The sequence below is a fragment of the Ascaphus truei genome, assembly GCF_040206685.1.
Source record: "Ascaphus truei isolate aAscTru1 chromosome 20 unlocalized genomic scaffold, aAscTru1.hap1 SUPER_20_unloc_2, whole genome shotgun sequence".
Lineage (NCBI taxonomy): Eukaryota > Metazoa > Chordata > Amphibia > Anura > Ascaphidae > Ascaphus > Ascaphus truei.
This window is the reverse complement of record NW_027453858.1, coordinates 529,777-550,198: the sequence shown is the minus strand read 5'-3', so window position 1 is coordinate 550,198 and position 20,422 is coordinate 529,777. Positions and strand designations below refer to the sequence as shown.

General features: G+C 52.5%; 1 protein-coding gene across 1 annotated transcript in view; it reads right to left on the bottom strand.

Moving 5' to 3' along the window:
- Positions 1 to 12,697, bottom strand: part of LOC142474716 (class II histocompatibility antigen, M beta 1 chain) — a 63,195-nt gene extending 50,498 nt beyond the window's left edge. Inside the window, exon 1 of the mRNA XM_075580901.1 lies at positions 12,568 to 12,697. Within this exon, the coding sequence (XP_075437016.1) occupies positions 12,568 to 12,634 (67 nt within the window). The 5' untranslated portion in view covers positions 12,635 to 12,697. The remainder of the gene's footprint in view (positions 1 to 12,567) is intronic.
- Positions 12,698 to 20,422: the final 7,725 nt, after the last annotated feature.

The following is a 20,422-nucleotide window of genomic DNA, read 5'->3' as shown; positions in this document are numbered from 1 at the left end:
ACCGCAGCCTGACGTCACCGGCACTATAACCGCAGCCTGACGTCGCCGTCACTATAACCGCAGCCTTACGTCGCTGTCACTATAACCGCAGCCTGACGTCGCCGGCACTACAAGCGCAGCCTGACGTCGCCGGCACTATAACCGCAGCCTGACGTCGCCGGCACTATAACCGCAGCCTGATGTCGCCGGCACTATAACCGCAGCCTGATGTCGCCGCACTATAACCGCAGCCTGACGTCGCCGGCACTATAACCGCAGCCTGACGTCGCCGGCACTATAACCGCAGCCTGACGTCGCCGGCACTATAACCGCAGCCTGACGTCGCCGGCACTATAACCGCAGCCTGACGTCGCCGGCACTATAACCGCAGCCTGACGTCGCCGGCACTATAACCGCAGCCTGACGTCGCCGGCACTATAACCGCAGCCTGACGTCGCCGGCACTATAACCGCAGCCTGACGTCGCCGGCACTATAACCGCAGCCTGACGTCGCCGGCACTATAACCGCAGCCTGACGTCGCCGGCACTATAACCGCAGCCTGACGTCGCCGGCACTATAACCGCAGCCTGACGTCGCCGGCACTATAACCGCAGCCTGACATCGCCATCACTATAACCGCAGCCTGACGTCGCCGGCACTATAACCGCAGCCTGACGTCGCCGTCACTATAACCGCAGCCTGACGTCGCCGGCACTACAAGCGCAGCCTGACATCGCCGGCACTATAACCGCAGCCTGACGTCGCTGGCACTATAACCGCAGCCTGACATCGCCGGCACTATAACCGCAGCCTGACGTCGCCGGCACTATAACCGCAGCCTGACATCGCCATCACTATAACCGCAGCCTGACGTCGCCGGCACTATAACCGCAGCCTGACGTCGCCGGCACTATAACCGCAGCCTGACGTCACCGGCACTATAACCGCAGCCTGACGTCGCCGGCATTATAACCGCAGCCTGACGTCGCCGGCACTATAACCGCAGCCTGACGTCGCCGGCACTATAACCGCAGCCTGACGTCGCTGGCACTATAACCGCAGCCTGACATCGCCGGCACTATAACCGCAGCCTGACGTCGCCGGCACTATAACCGCAGCCTGACATCGCCATCACTATAACCGCAGCCTGACGTCGCCGGCACTATAACCGCAGCCTGACGTCGCCGGCACTATAACCGCAGCCTGACGTCGCCGGCACTATAACCGCAGCCTGATGTCGCCGGCACTATAACCGCAGCCTGATGTCGCCGCACTATAACCGCAGCCTGACGTCGCCGGCACTATAACCGCAGCCTGACGTCGCCGGCACTATAACCGCAGCCTGACGTCGCCGGCACTATAACCGCAGCCTGACGTCGCCGGCACTATAACCGCAGCCTGACGTCGCCGGCACTATAACCGCAGCCTGACGTCGCCGGCACTATAACCGCAGCCTGACGTCGCCGGCACTATAACCGCAGCCTGACGTCGCCGGCACTATAACCGCAGCCTGACGTCGCCGGCACTATAACCGCAGCCTGACGTCGCCGGCACTATAACCGCAGCCTGACGTCGCCGGCACTATAACCGCAGCCTGACGTCGCCGGCACTATAACCGCAGCCTGACGTCGCCGGCACTATAACCGCAGCCTGACATCGCCATCACTATAACCGCAGCCTGACGTCGCCGGCACTATAACCGCAGCCTGACGTCGCCGGCACTACAAGCGCAGCCTGACATCGCCGGCACTATAACCGCAGCCTGACGTCGCTGGCACTATAACCGCAGCCTGACATCGCCGGCACTATAACCGCAGCCTGACGTCGCCGGCACTATAACCGCAGCCTGACATCGCCATCACTATAACCGCAGCCTGACGTCGCCGGCACTATAACCGCAGCCTGACGTCACCGGCACTATAACCGCAGCCTGACGTCGCCGGCATTATAACCGCAGCCTGACGTCGCCGGCACTATAACCGCAGCCTGACGTCGCCGGCACTATAACTGCAGCCTGACGTCGCCGGCACTATAACTGCAGCCTGACGTCCCCGTCACTATAACTACAGCCTGACGTCGTCGGCACTATAACCGCAGCCTGACGTCGCCGGCACTATCACCGCAGCCTGACGTCGTCGTCACTATAACCGCAGCCTGACGTCGCCGTCACTATAACCGCAGCCTGACGTCGCCGGCACTATAACCGCAGCCTGATGTCGCCGGCACTATAACCGCAGCCTGACGTCGCCGGTACTATAACTCAGCCTGACGTCGCCGGCACTATAACTGCAGCCTGACGTCGCCGGCACTATAACCGCAGCCTGACGTCGCCGTCACTATAACCGCAGCCTGACGTCGCCGGCACTATAACCGCAGCCTGACGTCGCCGGCACTATAACCGCAGCCTGACATCGCCGTCACTATAACCGCAGCCTGACGTCGCCGTCACTATAACCGCAGCCTGACGTCGCCGGCACTACAAGCGCAGCCTGACATCGCCGGCACTATAACCGCAGCCTGACGTCGCTGGCACTATAACCGCAGCCTGACATCGCCGGCACTATAACCGCAGCCTGACATCGCCATCACTATAACCGCAGCCTGACGTCGCCGGCACTATAACCGCAGCCTGACGTCGCCGGCACTATAACCGCAGCCTGACGTCACCGGCACTATAACCGCAGCCTGACGTCGCCGGCATTATAACCGCAGCCTGACGTCGCCGGCACTATAACCGCAGCCTGACGTCGCCGGCACTATAACCGCAGCCTGACATCGCCATCACTATAACCGCAGCCTGACGTCGCCGGCACTATAACCGCAGCCTGACGTCGCCGGCACTATAACCGCAGCCTGACGTCCCCGTCACTATAACCGCAGCCTGACGTCGCCGGCACTATAACCGCAGCCTGACGTCACCGGCACTATAACCGCAGCCTGACGTCACCGGCACTATAACCGCAGCCTGACGTCGCCGTCACTATAACCGCAGCCTTACGTCGCTGTCACTATAACCGCAGTCTGATGTCGCCGCACTATAACCGCAGCCTGATGTCGCCGGCACTATAACCGCAGCCTGACGTCGCCGTCACTATAACCGCAGCCTGACGTCGCCGGCACTATAACCGCAGCCTGACGTCGCCGGCACTATAACCGCAGCCTGACGTCGCCGGCACTATAACCGCAGCCTGACGTCGCCGGCACTATAACCGCAGCCTGACGTCGCCGGCACTATAACCGCAGCCTGACGTCGCCGGCACTATAACCGCAGCCTGACGTCGCCGGCACTATAACCGCAGCCTGACGTCGCCGGCACTATAACCGCAGCCTGACGTCGCCGGCACTATAACCGCAGCCTGACGTCGCCGGCACTATAACCGCAGCCTGACGTCGCCGGCACTATAACCGCAGCCTGACGTCGCCGGCACTATAACCGCAGCCTGACGTCGCCGGCACTATAACCGCAGCCTGACATCGCCATCACTATAACCGCAGCCTGACGTCGCCGGCACTATAACCGCAGCCTGACGTCGCCGTCACTATAACCGCAGCCTGACGTCGCCGGCACTACAAGCGCAGCCTGACATCGCCGGCACTATAACCGCAGCCTGACGTCGCTGGCACTATAACCGCAGCCTGACATCGCCGGCACTATAACCGCAGCCTGACGTCGCCGGCACTATAACCGCAGCCTGACATCGCCATCACTATAACCGCAGCCTGACGTCGCCGGCACTATAACCGCAGCCTGACGTCGCCGGCACTATAACCGCAGCCTGACGTCACCGGCACTATAACCGCAGCCTGACGTCGCCGGCATTATAACCGCAGCCTGACGTCGCCGGCACTATAACCGCAGCCTGACGTCGCCGGCACTATAACTGCAGCCTGACGTCGCCGGCACTATAACTGCAGCCTGACGTCCCCGTCACTATAACTACAGCCTGACGTCGTCGGCACTATAACCGCAGCCTGACGTCGCCGGCACTATCACCGCAGCCTGACATCGTCGTCACTATAACCGCAGCCTGACGTCGCCGTCACTATAACCGCAGCCTGACGTCGCCGGCACTATAACCGCAGCCTGATGTCGCCGGCACTATAACCGCAGCCTGACGTCGCCGGTACTATAACTCAGCCTGACGTCGCCGGCACTATAACTACAGCCTGACGTCGCGTCGCTGGCACTATAACCGCAGCCTGACATCGTCGTCACTATAACCGCAGCCTGACATCGTCGTCACTATAACCGCAGCCTGACGTCGCCGGCACTATAACCGCAGCCTGACATCGTCGTCACTATAACCGCAGCCTGACATCGTCGTCACTATAACCGCAGCCTGACATCGTCGTCACTATAACCGCAGCCTGACGTCGCCGGCACTATAACCGCAGCCTGATGTCGCCGGCACTATAACTGCAGCCTGATGTCGCCGGCACTATAACCACAGCCTGATGTCGCCGGCACTATAACCGCAGCCTGACGTCGCGTCGCTGGCACTATCACCGCAACCTGACATCGTCGTCACTATAACCGCAGCCTGACGTCGCCGGCACTATAACCGCAGCCTGATGTCGCCGTCACTATAACCGCAGCGTGACGTCGCCGGCACTATAACCGCAGCCTGACGTCCTCGTCACTATAACCGCAGCCTGACGTCGCCGGCACTATAACCGCAGCCTGACGTCCTCGTCACTATAACCGCAGCGTGACGTCGCCGGCACTATAACCGCAGCCTGACGTCGCCGTCACTATAACTGCAGCCTGACGTCGCCGGCACTATAACCGCAGCCTGACGTCACCGGCACTATAACCGCAGCCTGACATCGCCGTCACTATAACCGCAGCCTGACGTCGCCGGCACTATAACCGCAGCCTGACATCGCCGTCACTATAACCGCAGCCTGACATCGCCGGCACTATAACCGCAGCCTGATGTCGCCGGTACTATAACCGCAGCCTGATGTCGCCGGCACTATAACTGCAGCCTGACGTCGCCGTCACTATAACCGCAGCCTGACGTCCCCGTCACTATAACCGCAGCCTTACGTCGCTGTCACTATAACCGCAGTCTGATGTCGCCGGCACTATAACCGCAGCCTGACGTCGCCGGCACTATAACCGCAGCCTGACGTCGCTGTCACTATAACCGCAGCCTGATGTCGCCGGCACTATAACCGCAGCCTGACGTCGCTGTCACTATAACCGCAGCCTGACGTCGCCGGCACTATAACCGCAGCCTGACGTCGCCGTCACTATAACCGCAGCCTTATGTCGCCGGCACTATAACCGCAGCCTGACGTCGCCGGCACTATAACCGCAGCCTGACATCGTCGTCACTATAACCGCAGCCTGACATCGTCGTCACTATAACCGCAGCCTGACATCGCCATCACTATAACCGCAGCCTGACGTCACCGGCACTATAACCGCAGCCTGACGTCGCCGGCACTATAACCGCAGCGTGACGTCGCTGTCACTATAACCGCAGTCTGATGTCGCCGGCACTATAACCGCAGCCTGACGTCGCCGGCACTATAACCGCAGCCTGACGTCGCTGTCACTATAACCGCAGCCTTACGTCGCCGGCACTATAACCGCAGCCTGACGTCGCTGTCACTATAACCGCAGCCTGACGTCGCCGGCACTATAACCGCAGCCTGACGTCGCCGTCACTATAACCGCAGCCTTATGTCGCCGGCACTATAACCGCAGCCTGACGTCGCTGTCACTATAACCGCAGCCTGACGTCGCCGGCACTATAACCGCAGCCTGACGTCGCCGTCACTATAACCGCAGCCTTATGTCGCCGGCACTATAACCGCAGCCTGACGTCGCTGTCACTATAACCGCAGCCTGACGTCGCCGGCACTATAACCGCAGCCTGACGTCGCCGGCACTATAACTCAGCCTGACGTCGCCGGCACTATAACCGCAGCCTGACGTCGCCGTCACTATAACCGCAGCCTGATGTCGCCGCACTATAACCGCAGCCTGACGTCGCCGGCACTATAACCGCAGCCTGACGTCGCCGTCACTATAACCGCAGCCTGACGTCGCCGGCACTATAACCGCAGCCTGACGTCGCCGGCACTATAACCGCAGCGTTACGTCGCTGTCACTATAACCCAGCCTGACGTCGCCGGCACTATAACCGCAGCCTGACGTCGCCGTCACTATAACCGCAGCCTGACGTCGCCGTCACTATAACCGCAGCCTGACGTCGCCGGCACTATAACTCAGCCTGACGTCGCCGGCACTATAACTCAGCCTGACGTCGCCGGCACTATAACCGCAGCCTGACGTCGCCGGCACTATAACTCAGCCTGACGTCGCCGGCACTATAACCGCAGCCTGACATCGCCGTCACTATAACCGCAGCCTGACATCGCCGTCACTATAACCGCAGCCTGACGTCGCCGTCACTATAACCGCAGCCTGACATCGCCGTCACTATAACCGCAGCCTGACGTCGCCGGCACTATAACCGCAGCCTGACATCGCCGGCACTATAACCGCAGCCTGATGTCGCCGCACTATAACCGCAGCCTGACGTCGCCGTCACTATAACCGCAGCCTGATGTCGCCGCACTATAACCGCAGCCTGACGTCGCCGGCACTATAACCGCAGCCTGACATCGCCGGCACTATAACCGCAGCCTGACATCCCCGTCACTATAACCGCAGCCTGACGTCGCCGTCACTATAACCGCAGCCTGATGTCGCCGCACTATAACCGCAGCCTGACGTCGCCGGCACTATAACCGCAGCCTGACGTCGCCGGCACTATAACCTCAGCCTGACGTCGCAGTCACTATAACCGCAGCCTGACGTCGCCGGCACTATAACCGCAGCCTGACGTCGCCGTCACTATAACCGCAGCGTTACGTCGCTGTCACTATAACCCAGCCTGACGTCGCCGGCACTATAACCGCAGCCTGACATCGCCGTCACTATAACCGCAGCCTGACGTCGCCGTCACTATAACCGCAGCCTGACGTCGCCGGCACTATAACTCAGCCTGACGTCGCCGGCACTATAACCGCAGCCTGACGTCGCCGGCACTATAACCGCAGCCTGACGTCGCCGGCACTATAAGCGCAGCCTGACGTGGCTGGCACTATAACCGCAGCCTGACATCGCCGTCACTATAACCGCAGCCTGACGTCGCCGGCACTATAACCGCAGCCTGACGTCGCCGTCACTATAACCGCAGCCTGACGTCGCCGGCACTATAACTCAGCCTGACGTCGCCGGCACTATAACCGCAGCCTGACGTCGCCGGCACTATAACTCAGCCTGACGTCGCCGGCACTATAACCGCAGCCTGACGTCGCCGTCACTATAACCGCAGCCTGACATCGCCGTCACTATAACCGCAGCCTGACATCGCCGTCACTATAACCGCAGCCTGACGTCGCCGTCACTATAACCTCAGCCTGACGTCGCCGGCACTATAACCGCAGCCTGACGTCGCCGGCACTATAACCTCAGCCTGACGTCGCCGGCACTATAACCGCAGCCTGCCGTCGCCGGCACTATAACTGCAGCCTGACGTCGCCGGCACTATAACCTCAGCCTGACGTCGCCGGCACTATAACTGCAGCCTGACGTCGCCGGCACTATAACCGCAGCCTGACGTCGCCGGCACTATAACCGCAGCCTGACGTCGCCGGCACTATAACCGCAGCCTGACGTCGCCGGCACTATAACCGCAGCCTGACGTCGCCGGCACTATAACCGCAGCCTGACGTCGCCGGCACTATAACCGCAGCCTGACGTCGCCGGCAGTATAACCGCAGCCTGACGTCGCCGGCACTATAAGAGCATCCTGACGTCGCGTCGCTGGCACTATAACCACATCCTGACGTCGCGTCGCTGGCACTATAACCGCAGCCTGACGTCGCCGTCACTATAACCGCAGCCTGACGTCGCCGTCACTATAACCGCAGCCTTAAAAGCAGCTTACTCTGACTGCCCGGGTCTTCCGGGTAATGTCACCACACGTGGGGTCACGCACTCCCACACATAATGCGGTTATAGTGCCAATTTCACTAATACTGCTCTTCACCATCCACACTATCTGGGTGCAAGACCAGTCCTGTTGTGGTACACATTGTTAATATGATGCAGGAGAGCGCACTATACAGGGTTCTTTTGTGAAGAATGCCTCGCGGACGTCACACTTTGTGTTACTGTTGTTACCAAACCTGGTGCAGCTTTGGTAACGGGAAGAGCCGGCGTACAAACTATTCCGCTCATGTAAAAGCAGAAAAGAGAAAGGGGAACAGGAGCCGGCGAGATACATAGAACCCAGATATTATAACGGAATAGTGACCAGCGCCGGCCTCATAATAATATGGAAGGCGGTCTGTCCCACAGGAGACGTGCTCGATAAGCGAGTCCCTAACGGATACCGAGGGCTGTCAGTGTACCTCCAACATGTCCCACAGGAGACGTGCTCGATAAGCGAGTCCCTAACGGATACCGAGGGCTGTCAGTGTACCTCCAACATGTCCCACAGGACACGTGCTCGATAAGCGAGGTTCGTGTCAGTCAGTTTTCTGGAGAGACAGGTCCGTGCCCGTCAGTTTTTCTGGAGGAATAGGTTCGTGTCAGTTTTCTGGAGAAATAGATTCGTGTCAGTCAGTTTTCTGGAGAAATAGATTCGTGTTAGTCAGTTTTCTGGAGGAATAGGTTAGTGTCAGTCAGTTTTCTGGAGAGACAGGTTCGTGTCAGTCAGTTTTCTGGAGAGACAGGTTTGTGTCAGTCAGTTTTCTGGAGGAATAGGTTCGTGTCAGTCAGTTTTCTGGAGGAATAGGTTCGTGTCAGTCAGTTTTCTGGAGAGACAGGTTTGTGTCAGTCAGTTTTCTGGAGGAATAGGTTCGCATCAGTCAGTTTTCTGGAGGAATAGGTTTGTGTCAGTCAGTTTTCTGGAGGAATAGGTTCATGTCAGTCAGTTTTCTGGAGAGACAGGTTTGTGTCAGTCATTTTTCGGGTCTTTCTTGTGTTTTTGGAAGTGGATATTTAGAGGAAATGGGTATAAAGAAGCTTCCCCCTCCAGTTCCAGCCATTTCCCCTTTAAATGAGTAAGTTAACCCTATATAGTATAAAGGCCACGCAATGTGCTTTCTATATCACATTTCACCGGAACGCGTCGGGGCGCGCATCTAACCTACACAAGGTCGTAAATCAAAGCTGTGACAATCTGTGCCAAAAAACAGCATGAAACAGATCAAACCTGTAATACTCTCAATAAGGTCTGCTTGTTACATAGGAGTCTGTCCCCGAGATAATTCCATGTACACACACACACACACAGTCAGACAGACAGACACACACACACACACACACAGACACACACACACACAGTCAGGCACACACCCCACCTTTCTTATCCCCCTGTACCTTATATTTGTGTAAGCCCATGGGTCAGGCCCGGCTTTCCTACTGTACTAATGTATGTTATTGTGTTATTTTATTTTTACTGTACTACGCTATGGTATATGTTATAAATAAAATGATAACAATATAAATAATATTTCCCGAATATATATTATTAATATAATTATTATAAATATATTCACTAGCCCACTTGTTAAGTCACTAGCCCACACCTTAAATTCACTAGCCCACAAGTTAAATTCACTAGCCCACTTGTTAAGTCACTAGCCCACCCACTGCATTCACTAGCCCACACATTGAATTCATAGCCCACTTGTTATCTAGCACTTGTATGTATGTACATTAATGGCGCTATATAAATAAAGACATACATACATATATACATACATACAAGATAAGCATATACTAGCATCTCTAATACCACCCTAGCCCCTATCACTAGTTTTAAATACCTGGGCTTATGGTTTGACTCCCACTTAACATTCGGGATGCACATTGATACCCTGACAACCAAGACCTATGCCAAACTAGGGGTACTTTACAGGAACAAATCCTCCCTAAGTCTCCTGGTCAGAAAGCGTATCGCACAGCAGATGCTAATGCCAATTATTGACTATGGAGACATAGTATATGGCTCGGCACCTCAAACCCACCTTAGCAAACTTGACACCCTCTACAATTCAATTTGTCGTTTTGTTCTCCAATGCAACTACAACACACATCACTGCGAAATGCTCAAAGAACTAGATTGGTCATCACTAGAGTCTAGGCGCAAAGTTCACATTTCCTGTCTCACCCTCAAATACTTTCTGGGTAAGCTACCCAGCTACCTGAACAAGCTCCTCACCCCTACCACATGCAGCACTTATCACCTGAGATCAGACTCCAAAAGACTGTTCATGGTCCCAAGGCTCAACAAAGTATCCGGCCGTTCCTCCTTCTCTTACCGTGCACCCCAAAACTGGAACAACCTACCAGAGACTCTCACATCCACCACCAGTCTAAATTCTTTCAAAACTAAGGCTGTCTCACATTTTAATCTGGTCTGTAACTGTTACATACGCCCATAATATATATTATCTGTAACTGTTTCATACGCCTATAATATATATTATCTGTAACTGTTACATACGCCTATAATATATATTACCTGTAACTGTTACATACGCCTATAATATATATTACCTGTAACTGTTACATACGCCTATAATATATATTATCTGTAACTGTTACATACGCCTATAATATATATTACCTGTAACTGTTACATACGCCTATAATATATATTACCTGTAACTGTTACATACGCCTATAATATATATTACCTGTAACTGTTACATACGCCTATAATATATATTACCTGTAACTGTTACATACGCCTATAATATATATTACCTGTGACTGTTACATACGCCCATAATATATATTATCTGTAACTGTTACATACGCCTATAATATATATTACCTGTAACTGTTACATACTCCTATAATATATATTACCTGTAACTGTTACATACGCCTATAATATATATTACCTGTAACTGTTACATACGCCTATAATATATATTACCTGTAACTGTTACATACGCCTATAATATATATTACCTGTAACTGTTACATGCGCCTATAATATATATTACCTGTAACTGTTACATACGCCCATGATATATATTATCTGTAACTGTTACATACGCCTATAATATATATTATCTGTAACTGTTACATACGCCTATAATATATATTACCTGTAACTGTTACATACGCCTATAATATATATTATCTGTAACTGTTACATACGCCTATAATATATATTACCTGTAACTGTTACATACGCCTATAATATATATTATCTGTAACTGTTACATACGCCCATAATATATATTATCTGTAACTGTTACATACGCCCATAATATATATTACCTGTAACTGTTACATACGCCCATAATATATATTATCTGTAACTGTTACATACGCCTATAATATATATTACCTGTAACTGTTACATGCGCCTATAATATATATTATCTGTAACTGTTACATGCGCCTATAATATATATTACCTGTAACTGTTACATACGCCCATGATATATATTATCTGTAACTGTTACATACGCCCATAATATATATTACCTGTAACTGTTACATACGCCTATAATATATATTATCTGTAACTGTTACATACGCCCATAATATATATTACCTGTAACTGTTACATACGCCCATAATATATATTATCTGTAACTGTTACATACGCCTATAATATATATTACCTGTAACTGTTACATACGCCTATAATATATATTATCTGTAACTGTTACATACGCCTATAATATATATTATCTGTAACTGTTACATACGCCTATAATATATATTATCTGTAACTGTTACATACGCCTATAATATATATTACCTGTAACTGTTACACACGCCTATAATATATATTATCTGTAACTGTTACATACGCCTATAATATATATTACCTGTAACTGTTACATACGCCCATAATATATATTATCTGTAACTGTTACATACGCCCATAATATATATTACCTGTAACTGTTACATACGCCCATAATATATATTATCTGTAACTGTTACATACGCCTATAATATATATTACCTGTAACTGTTACATACGCCTATAATATATATTATCTGTAACTGTTACATACGCCTATAATATATATTATCTGTAACTGTTACATACGCCTATAATATATATTATCTGTAACTGTTACATACGCCTATAATATATATTACCTGTAACTGTTACATACGCCTATAATATATATTACCTGTAACTGTTACATACGCCTATAATATATATTATCTGTAACTGTTACACACGCCTATAATATATATTATCTGTAACTGTTACATACGCCTATAATATATATTACCTGTAACTGTTACATGCGCCTATAATATATATTACCTGTAACTGTTACATACGCCTATAATATATATTACCTGTAACTGTGCACGCAATGTCTTGTATATAATGTATACCCTGCTCACTTAATGTAACTATGTACTGTATTTGTCTCTGTGCCCAGGACACACGCTCAGTCTGTTACTGCCTGTAACATGTTATACATAAATAACTAGCACACACACGGCATTCACTTGCCCACTCAGTCAGTACAGTATATAGTATATATATATATATATATATATATACCTGTCCCAGGACTGCATAGAGTCCAGTATAGCAGCGGCACCAGAGGAAGTGCCGGGCTCCCCCTCATCTCTGCAGTCTGCGCCGCCTGTCCCTGTGCTGGGATCAGCCCTGGGGGGTAACATCACCCCCCCCCCCCCTGCCCAAATATTCCCCAGCCTGCGCCAATGGGAGGGCAGAGTCAGGCAGCGTCATCAGTTACCAAGGAGAAATAATTCCTGGGCTGCGGGACTTTCACTGAGTATGTCAGAGTGAAACTGTGCGAGGTGTATAGTATAGTGTAATAGGAGGAGAGGCGGTATATACAGGGATATGTGTGTAATAGGAGGAGAGGCGGTATATACAGGGATATGTGTGTAATAGGAGGAGAAGCTGTATATACAGGGATATGTGTGTAATAGGAGGAGAGGCTGTATATACAGGGATGTGTGTGTAATAGGAGGAGAGGCGGTATATACAGGGGTATGTGTGTAATAGGAGGAGAGGCTGTATATACAGGGATATGTGTGTAATAGGAGGAGAGGCTGTATATACAGGGATATATGTGTAATAGGAGGAGGGGAAGCTGTATATACAGGGATATATCTGTAATAGGAGGAGGAGAAGCTGTATATACAGGGATATGTGTGTAATAGGAGGGGATGCTGTATATACAGGGATATGTGTGTAATAGGAGGAGAGGCTGTATATACAGGGATATGTGTGTAATAGGAGGAGAGGCTGTATATACAGGGATATATGTGTAATAGGAGGAGGGGAAGCTGTATATACAGGGATATATCTGTAATATGAGGAGGGGAATCTGTATATACAGGGATATATCTGTAATAGGAGGAGGAGAAGCTGTATATACAGGGATATGTGTGTAATAGGAGGTGTTGCTGTATATACAGGGATATGTGTGTAATAGGAGGAGAGGCTGTATATACAGGGATATGTGTGTAATAGGAGGAGAAGCGGTATATACAGGGATATGTGTGTAATAAGAGGAGAGGCGGTATATACAGGGATATGTGTGTAATAGGAGGGGATGCTATATATACAGGGATATGTGTGTAATAGGAGGAGAGGCTGTATATACAGGGATATGTGTGTAATAGGAGGAGAGGCTGTATATACAGGGATATATGTGTAATAGGAGGAGGGGAAGCTGTATATACAGGGATATATCTGTAATATGAGGAGGGGAATCTGTATATACAGGGATATATCTGTAATAGGAGGAGGAGAAGCTGTATATACAGGGATATGTGTGTAATAGGAGGAGAGGCTGTATATACAGGGATATGTGTGTAATAGGAGGAGAGGCTGTATATACAGGGATATGTGTGTAATAGGAGGAGAAGCGGTATATACAGGGATATGTGTGTAATAAGAGGAGAGGCGGTATATACAGGGATATGTGTGTAATAGGAGGAGAGGCTGTATATACAGGGATATATGTGTAATAGGAGGAGGGGATGCTGTATATACAGGGATATATCTGTAATAGGAGGAGGAGAAGCTGTATATACAGGGATATGTGTGTAATAGGAGGAGAGGCTGTATATACAGGGATATGTGTGTAATAGGAGGAGAGGCTGTATATACAGGGATATGTGTGTAATAGGAGGAGAAGCGGTATATACAGGGATATGTGTGTAATAAGAGGAGAGGCGGTATATACAGGGATATGTGTGTAATAGGAGGAGAGGCTGTATATACAGGGATATATGTGTAATAGGAGGAGGGGATGCTGTATATACAGGGATATATCTGTAATAGGAGGAGAGGCTGTATATACAGGGATATGTGTGTAATAGGAGTAGAGGCTGTATATACAGGGATATGTGTGTAATAGGAGGAGGGGGAGCTGTATATACATATACACTGTGTCCTGTATGTAATTGGCACATTACATTCTGTCTCCTGATCGTCCCACGTTTACCTGTAACCGGCTTTACCTGTAACCGGCCTTACCTGTAACCGGCCGTACCTGTAACCGGCCTCACCTGTAACCGGCTTTACCTGTAACCGGCCTCACCTGTAACCGGCCTTACCTGTAACCGGCCTCACCTGTAACCGGCTTTACCTGTAACCGGCCTTACCTGTAACCGGCCTCACCTGTAACCGGCTTTACCTGTAACCGGCCTTACCTGTAACCGGCCTCACCTGTAACCGGCCTCACCTGTAACCGGCTTTACCTGTAACCGGCCTCACCTGTAACCGGCCTCACCTGTAACCGGCTTTACCTGTAACTGGCTTTACCTGTAACCGGCCTCACCTGTAACCGGCCTCACCTGTAACCGGTTGTACCTGTAACCGGCCGTACCTGTAACCGGCCTCACCTGTAACCGGCCTCACCTGTAACCGGCTGTACCTGTAACCGGCCTTACCTGTAACCGGCCGTACCTGTAACCGGCCTCACCTGTAACCGGCCGTACCTGTAACCGGCCTCACCTGTAACCGGCCTCACCTGTAACCGGCCTCACCTGTAACCGGCCTTACCTGTAACCGGCCATACCTGTAACCGGCCTTACCTGTAACCGGCTTTACCTGTAACCGGCCTCACCTGTAACCGGCCGTACCTGTAACCGGCCGTACCTGTAACCGGCCTTACCTGTAACCGGCCGTACCTGTAACCGGCCGTACCTGTAACCGGCCGTACCTGTAACCGGCCGTACCTGTAATCGCTTTCATTTGCTACATTAAGATCCCGCGTGTAACCAGCGCTTAGCTCTCTGTGTGCGGCAGCGCAGCGGGGTTTGGTCCAGATAATGGGGGGGTTTCTCTGGGGTGGAAATTCCCATCGGACAAGTGACTTGAACAAGACAACGCCCACCCAACACCCACCCAACGCCCACCCAACACCCACCCAACGCCCACCCAACGCCCACCCAGCACCCAACACTCAGCACAGCCTGCTGCTAACCATGCGCCACCAGCGTCTCTTCCACCAACGCTTCAAGATGCCACAGTGACGGAGCTGAGCGGGCGGTGCTTGCCGCATTAACATCCATATATATAAATACGTAAGTTCCCGCTCACGCGGTGCGCCCGGCGCTCGTGCACGGACACACGCTGACTCGCGTTCGGCGCTTACCAAAACAAAAAACCTATACTTCCCCCCGCGCTCAGCTGACCCGCAATGCGTGCGTGTCCCACCAGTCAGCGCGCACCGTGCGTGTCCCCCCAGTCAGCGCGCGCCGTGCGTGTCCCCCCAGTCAGCGCGCGCCGTGCGTGTCCCCCCAGTCAGCGCGCACCGTGCGTGTCCCCCCAGTCAGCGCGCACTGTGCGCGTCCCCCTAGTCAGCGCGCGCCATGCGTGTTTAAGCAGGAGGGCTTATTGTGTGTGTATTTGTGGAGGGGGTCTTATTGTTTGTGTGTGTGTATTTAGGGAAGGGGGCTAATTGTGTGTCGGTGTGTGTGAATACCCTGAATACACTCTAATACGCTCCTGCACTCTTCCCTGAGCGCCTCAGGGGGAATCTCACACTCTCCCTGACTTCCATCACTACATATCCCCCCCCTGCTACATATCCCCCCCCTCCTACATCTTCGCCCCCCCTGCTACATCTTCGCCCCCCTCTGCTACATCTTCGCCCCCCCCTGCTACATCTCCGCCCCCCCCGCTACATCTCCGCCCCCCCTGCTACATCTCCACCCTCTCCCCCCTGCTACATCTCCACCCCCCCTGCTACATCTCCACCCTCTCCCCCCTGCTACATCTCCACCCCCCCGCTACATCTCCGCCCCCCCTGCTACATCTCCACCCTCTCCCCCCAGCTACATCTCCACCCCCCCTGCTACATCTTCGCCCCCCCCTTGCTACATCTCCGCCCCCCCTGCTACATCTCCACCCTCTCCCCCTGCTACATCTCCACCCCCCCTGCTACATCTCCACCCTCTCCCCCCTGCTACATCTCCACCCCCCCTGCTACATCTTCGCCCCCCCCTGCTACATCTCCGCCCCCCCTACTACATCTCCGCCCCCCCCTGCTACATCTCCGCCCCCCCGCTACATCTCCGCCCCCCCCTGCTACATCTCCGCCCCCCCTGCTACATCTCCGCCCCCCCCCGCTACATCTCCGCCCCCCCGCTACATCTCCGCCCCCCCTGCTACATCTCCGCCCTCTCCCCCCAAGTAAAACAGAGCGACTCTCTCGCCCTAATCCGCACAGATAATAACCCTAACCCACGCGGCCTCTCCTCTGTGTGGGACCCCCTTGTCAGACCCCCTCCCGTAAGCTGCCGCTCTTCCCCCACTTCACCTCCAGGCTATTCCGAGAGAGAGAGGTGGATTCCGTTCCCCTCGGTATCTTCCTCTTATTCTGCGCTTCCCCTTCCTCGCGCTCCTTCTCCCTCCCGCCGCCGCGAGCCGTTGTGTCGCTCACAGAGGCGGGGGCGTCTGCCGCTCCCTTTCCTCACCTCCCTCTGGACCGGGGATTCTTAACCCCTTCTTTACCTTAATCACGCCCAAGGGACCAACGAGCTCCCCAATCATTTGTATATGACGTTACCGGTACAACCGCGCCTGCTGTTTCGTCTGAAACGTTCGGCGTACGGCCCTCTGTTTTTAGTAAGCGCGAGCAGCGAGCAGAGACGGAGAGTTAGGCTGCGTCCATAGCACGGGAAGCCGCGCTGAGGCGTGCGGACACGCCGCGCTGAGCCCCGGCATCCTCAATGAGGATGCCTTGAGAGGGGGCTCACGTGAGCGTCCGCAGGCGTGCTGAGGCGCTGGATTTTTCTGTCGGCTGAAAACATCCAATCAGCGCGAGGCAGTGTCAACGTCACCGCGCCGTGATGTCGGCGCCATGACGTTGACGTCGGTGCGTCGCAGGCTATTGGCCCAGCAACGTCACTGCCCCGCCTCCCTCAGTCTCCCCCCGCCTCCGATCGCGCCCGCTGGCTCGCCTGCATGTGCATGAAATCGCACAGATTTCAGCAGGCGAGCCTCAGCGTCAGCGCGGCTCAGCACTGCTACCCCCTCTATGGACGTGGCCTAAGGGGTGGATCCCGACCGATCGCGCGTTTATGTGGCGGGAGATAAAGAAGCTGCCACACGATGTATCAGCCACGTGTCAATTTAACAAAATAAAAGTAATAAAATGTTACACATAAAGTCCTGCACCTTCTCAATCCCCCCCCCCCCGAGCCTCTCAATCCCCCCCCCGAGCCTCTCAATCCCCCCCCCCGAGCCTCTCAATCCCCCCCACCCAAGCCCCCTCAATCCCCCCCCCGAGCCCCCTTAATCACCCCTGGGTAACAATCCCTGCTCGTGACCCTAATCCCTCCCATCTCCTCAAACCTCTTCCTCCTACGCCAATCCCGACTCCCCCCCCCCCCCACGTTCTCATCTCCTCCCTCTGCGCTGGCACCCACTGGAGCTGATGTTATGCGTGTCACACACTGGAGCTGATGTTATGCGTGTCACACACTGGAGCTGATGTTATGCGTGTCACACACTGGAGTTGATGTTATGCGTGTCACACACTGGAGCTGATGTTATGCGTGTCACACACTGGAGCTGATGTTATGCGTGTCACACATTGGAGCTGATGTTATGTGTGTCACACACTGGAGCTGATGTTATGCGTGTCACACACTGGAGCTGATGTTATGCGTGTCTCACACTGGAGCTGATGTTATATCTGTGTCACACTGGAGCTGGTGTTATGCGTGTCACACACTGGAGCTGATGTTATGCGTGTCACACACTGGAGCTGATGCTATGCGTGTCACACACTGGAGCTGATGTTATGCGTGTCACACACTGGAGCTGATGCTATGCGTGTCTGTCACACACTGGAGCTGATGTTATGCGTGTCACACACTGGAGCTGATGTTATGCGTGTCACACACTGGAGCTGATGTTATGCGTGTCACACACTGGAGCTGATGTTATGCGTGTCACACACTGGAGCTGATGTTATGCGTGTCATACACTGGAGCTGATGTAATACGTGTCACACACTGGAGCTGATGTTATGTGTTTGTCACACACTGATGCTGATGTTATGCGTGTCACACACTGGAGCTGATATTATGTGTGTGTCACACACTGGAGCTGATGTTATGTGTGTCACACACTGGAGCTGATGTTATGTGTGTCACACACTGGAGCTGATGTTATGCGTGTCACACACTGGAGCTGATGTTATGCGTGTCACACACTGGAGCTGATGTTATGCGTGTCACACACTGGAGCTAATGTTATGCGTGTCACACACTGGAGCTGATGTTATGCGTGTCACACACTGGAGCTGATGTTATGCGTGTCACACACTGGAGCTGATGTTATGCGTGTCACACACTGGAGCTGATGTTATGTGTTTGTCACACACTGGAGCTGATGTTATGCGTGTCACACACTGGAGCTGATGTTATGTGTGTCACACACTGGAGCTGATGTTATGCGTGTCACACACTTGAGCTGATGTTATATGTGTGTCACACTGGAGTTGATGTTATGCATGTCACACACTGGAACTGATGTTATGCGTGTCACACACTGGAGCTGATGTTATGCGTGTCACACACTGGAGCTGATGTTATGCGTGTCACACACTGAAGCTGATGTTATGCGTGTCACACACTGAAGCTGATGTTATGCGTGTCACACACTGGAGCTGATGCTATGCGTGTCACACACTGGAGCTGATGTTATGCGTGTCACACACTGGAGCTCATGTTATGCGTGTCACACACTGGAGCTGATGCTATGCGTGTCACACACTGGAGCTGATGTTATGCGTGTCACACACTGGAGCTGATGTTATGCGTGTCACACACTGGAGCTGATGTTATGCGTGTCACACACTGGAGCTGATGTTATATGTGTGTCACACTGGAGTTGATGTTATGCGTATCACACACTGGAGCTGATGTTATGTGTGTCACACACTGGAGCTGATGTTATGCGTGTCACACACTGGAGCTGATGTTATGCGTGTCACACACTGGAGCTGATGTTATGCATGTCACACACTGGAGCTGAAGTTATGCGTGTCACACACTGGAGCTGATGTTATGCGTGTCACACACTGGAGCTGATGTTATGCGTGTCACACACTGGAGCTGATGTTATGCGTGTCACACACTGGAGCTGATGTTATGTGTGTGACACACACTGGAGCTGATGTTATGTGTTTGTCATACACTGGAGCTGATGTTATGCGTGTCACACACTGGAGCTGATGTTATGCGCGTCACACACTGGAGCTGATGTTATTTGTGTGTCACATACTGGAGCTGATGTTATGCGTGTCACACACTGGAGCTGATGTTATGCGTGTCACACACTGGAGCTGATGTTATGCGTGTCACACACTGGAGCTGATGTTATGCGTGTCACACACTGGAGCTGATGTTATATGTGTGTCACACACTGGAGCTGATGTTATATGTGTGTCACACACTGGAGCTGATGTTATGCGTGTCACACACTGGAGCTGATGTTATATGTGTGTCACACACTGGAGCTGATGTTATATGTGTGTCACACACTGGAGCTGATATTATGCGTGTCACACACTGGAGTTGATGTTATGAGTGTCACACACTGGAGCTGATGTTTTGCGTGTCACACACTGGAGCTGATGTTATGCGTGTCACACACTGGAGTTGATGTTATGAGTGTCACACACTGGAGCTGATGTTATGCATGTCACACACTGGAGCTGAAGTTATGCGTGTCACACACTGGAGCTGATGTTATGCGTGTCACACACTGGAGCTGATGTTATGCGTGTCACACACTGGAGCTGATGTTATGCGTGTCACACACTGGAGCTGATGTTATGCGTGTCATACACTGGAGCTGATGTTATACGTGTCACACACTGGAGCTGATGTTATGTGTTTGTCACACACTGGAGCTG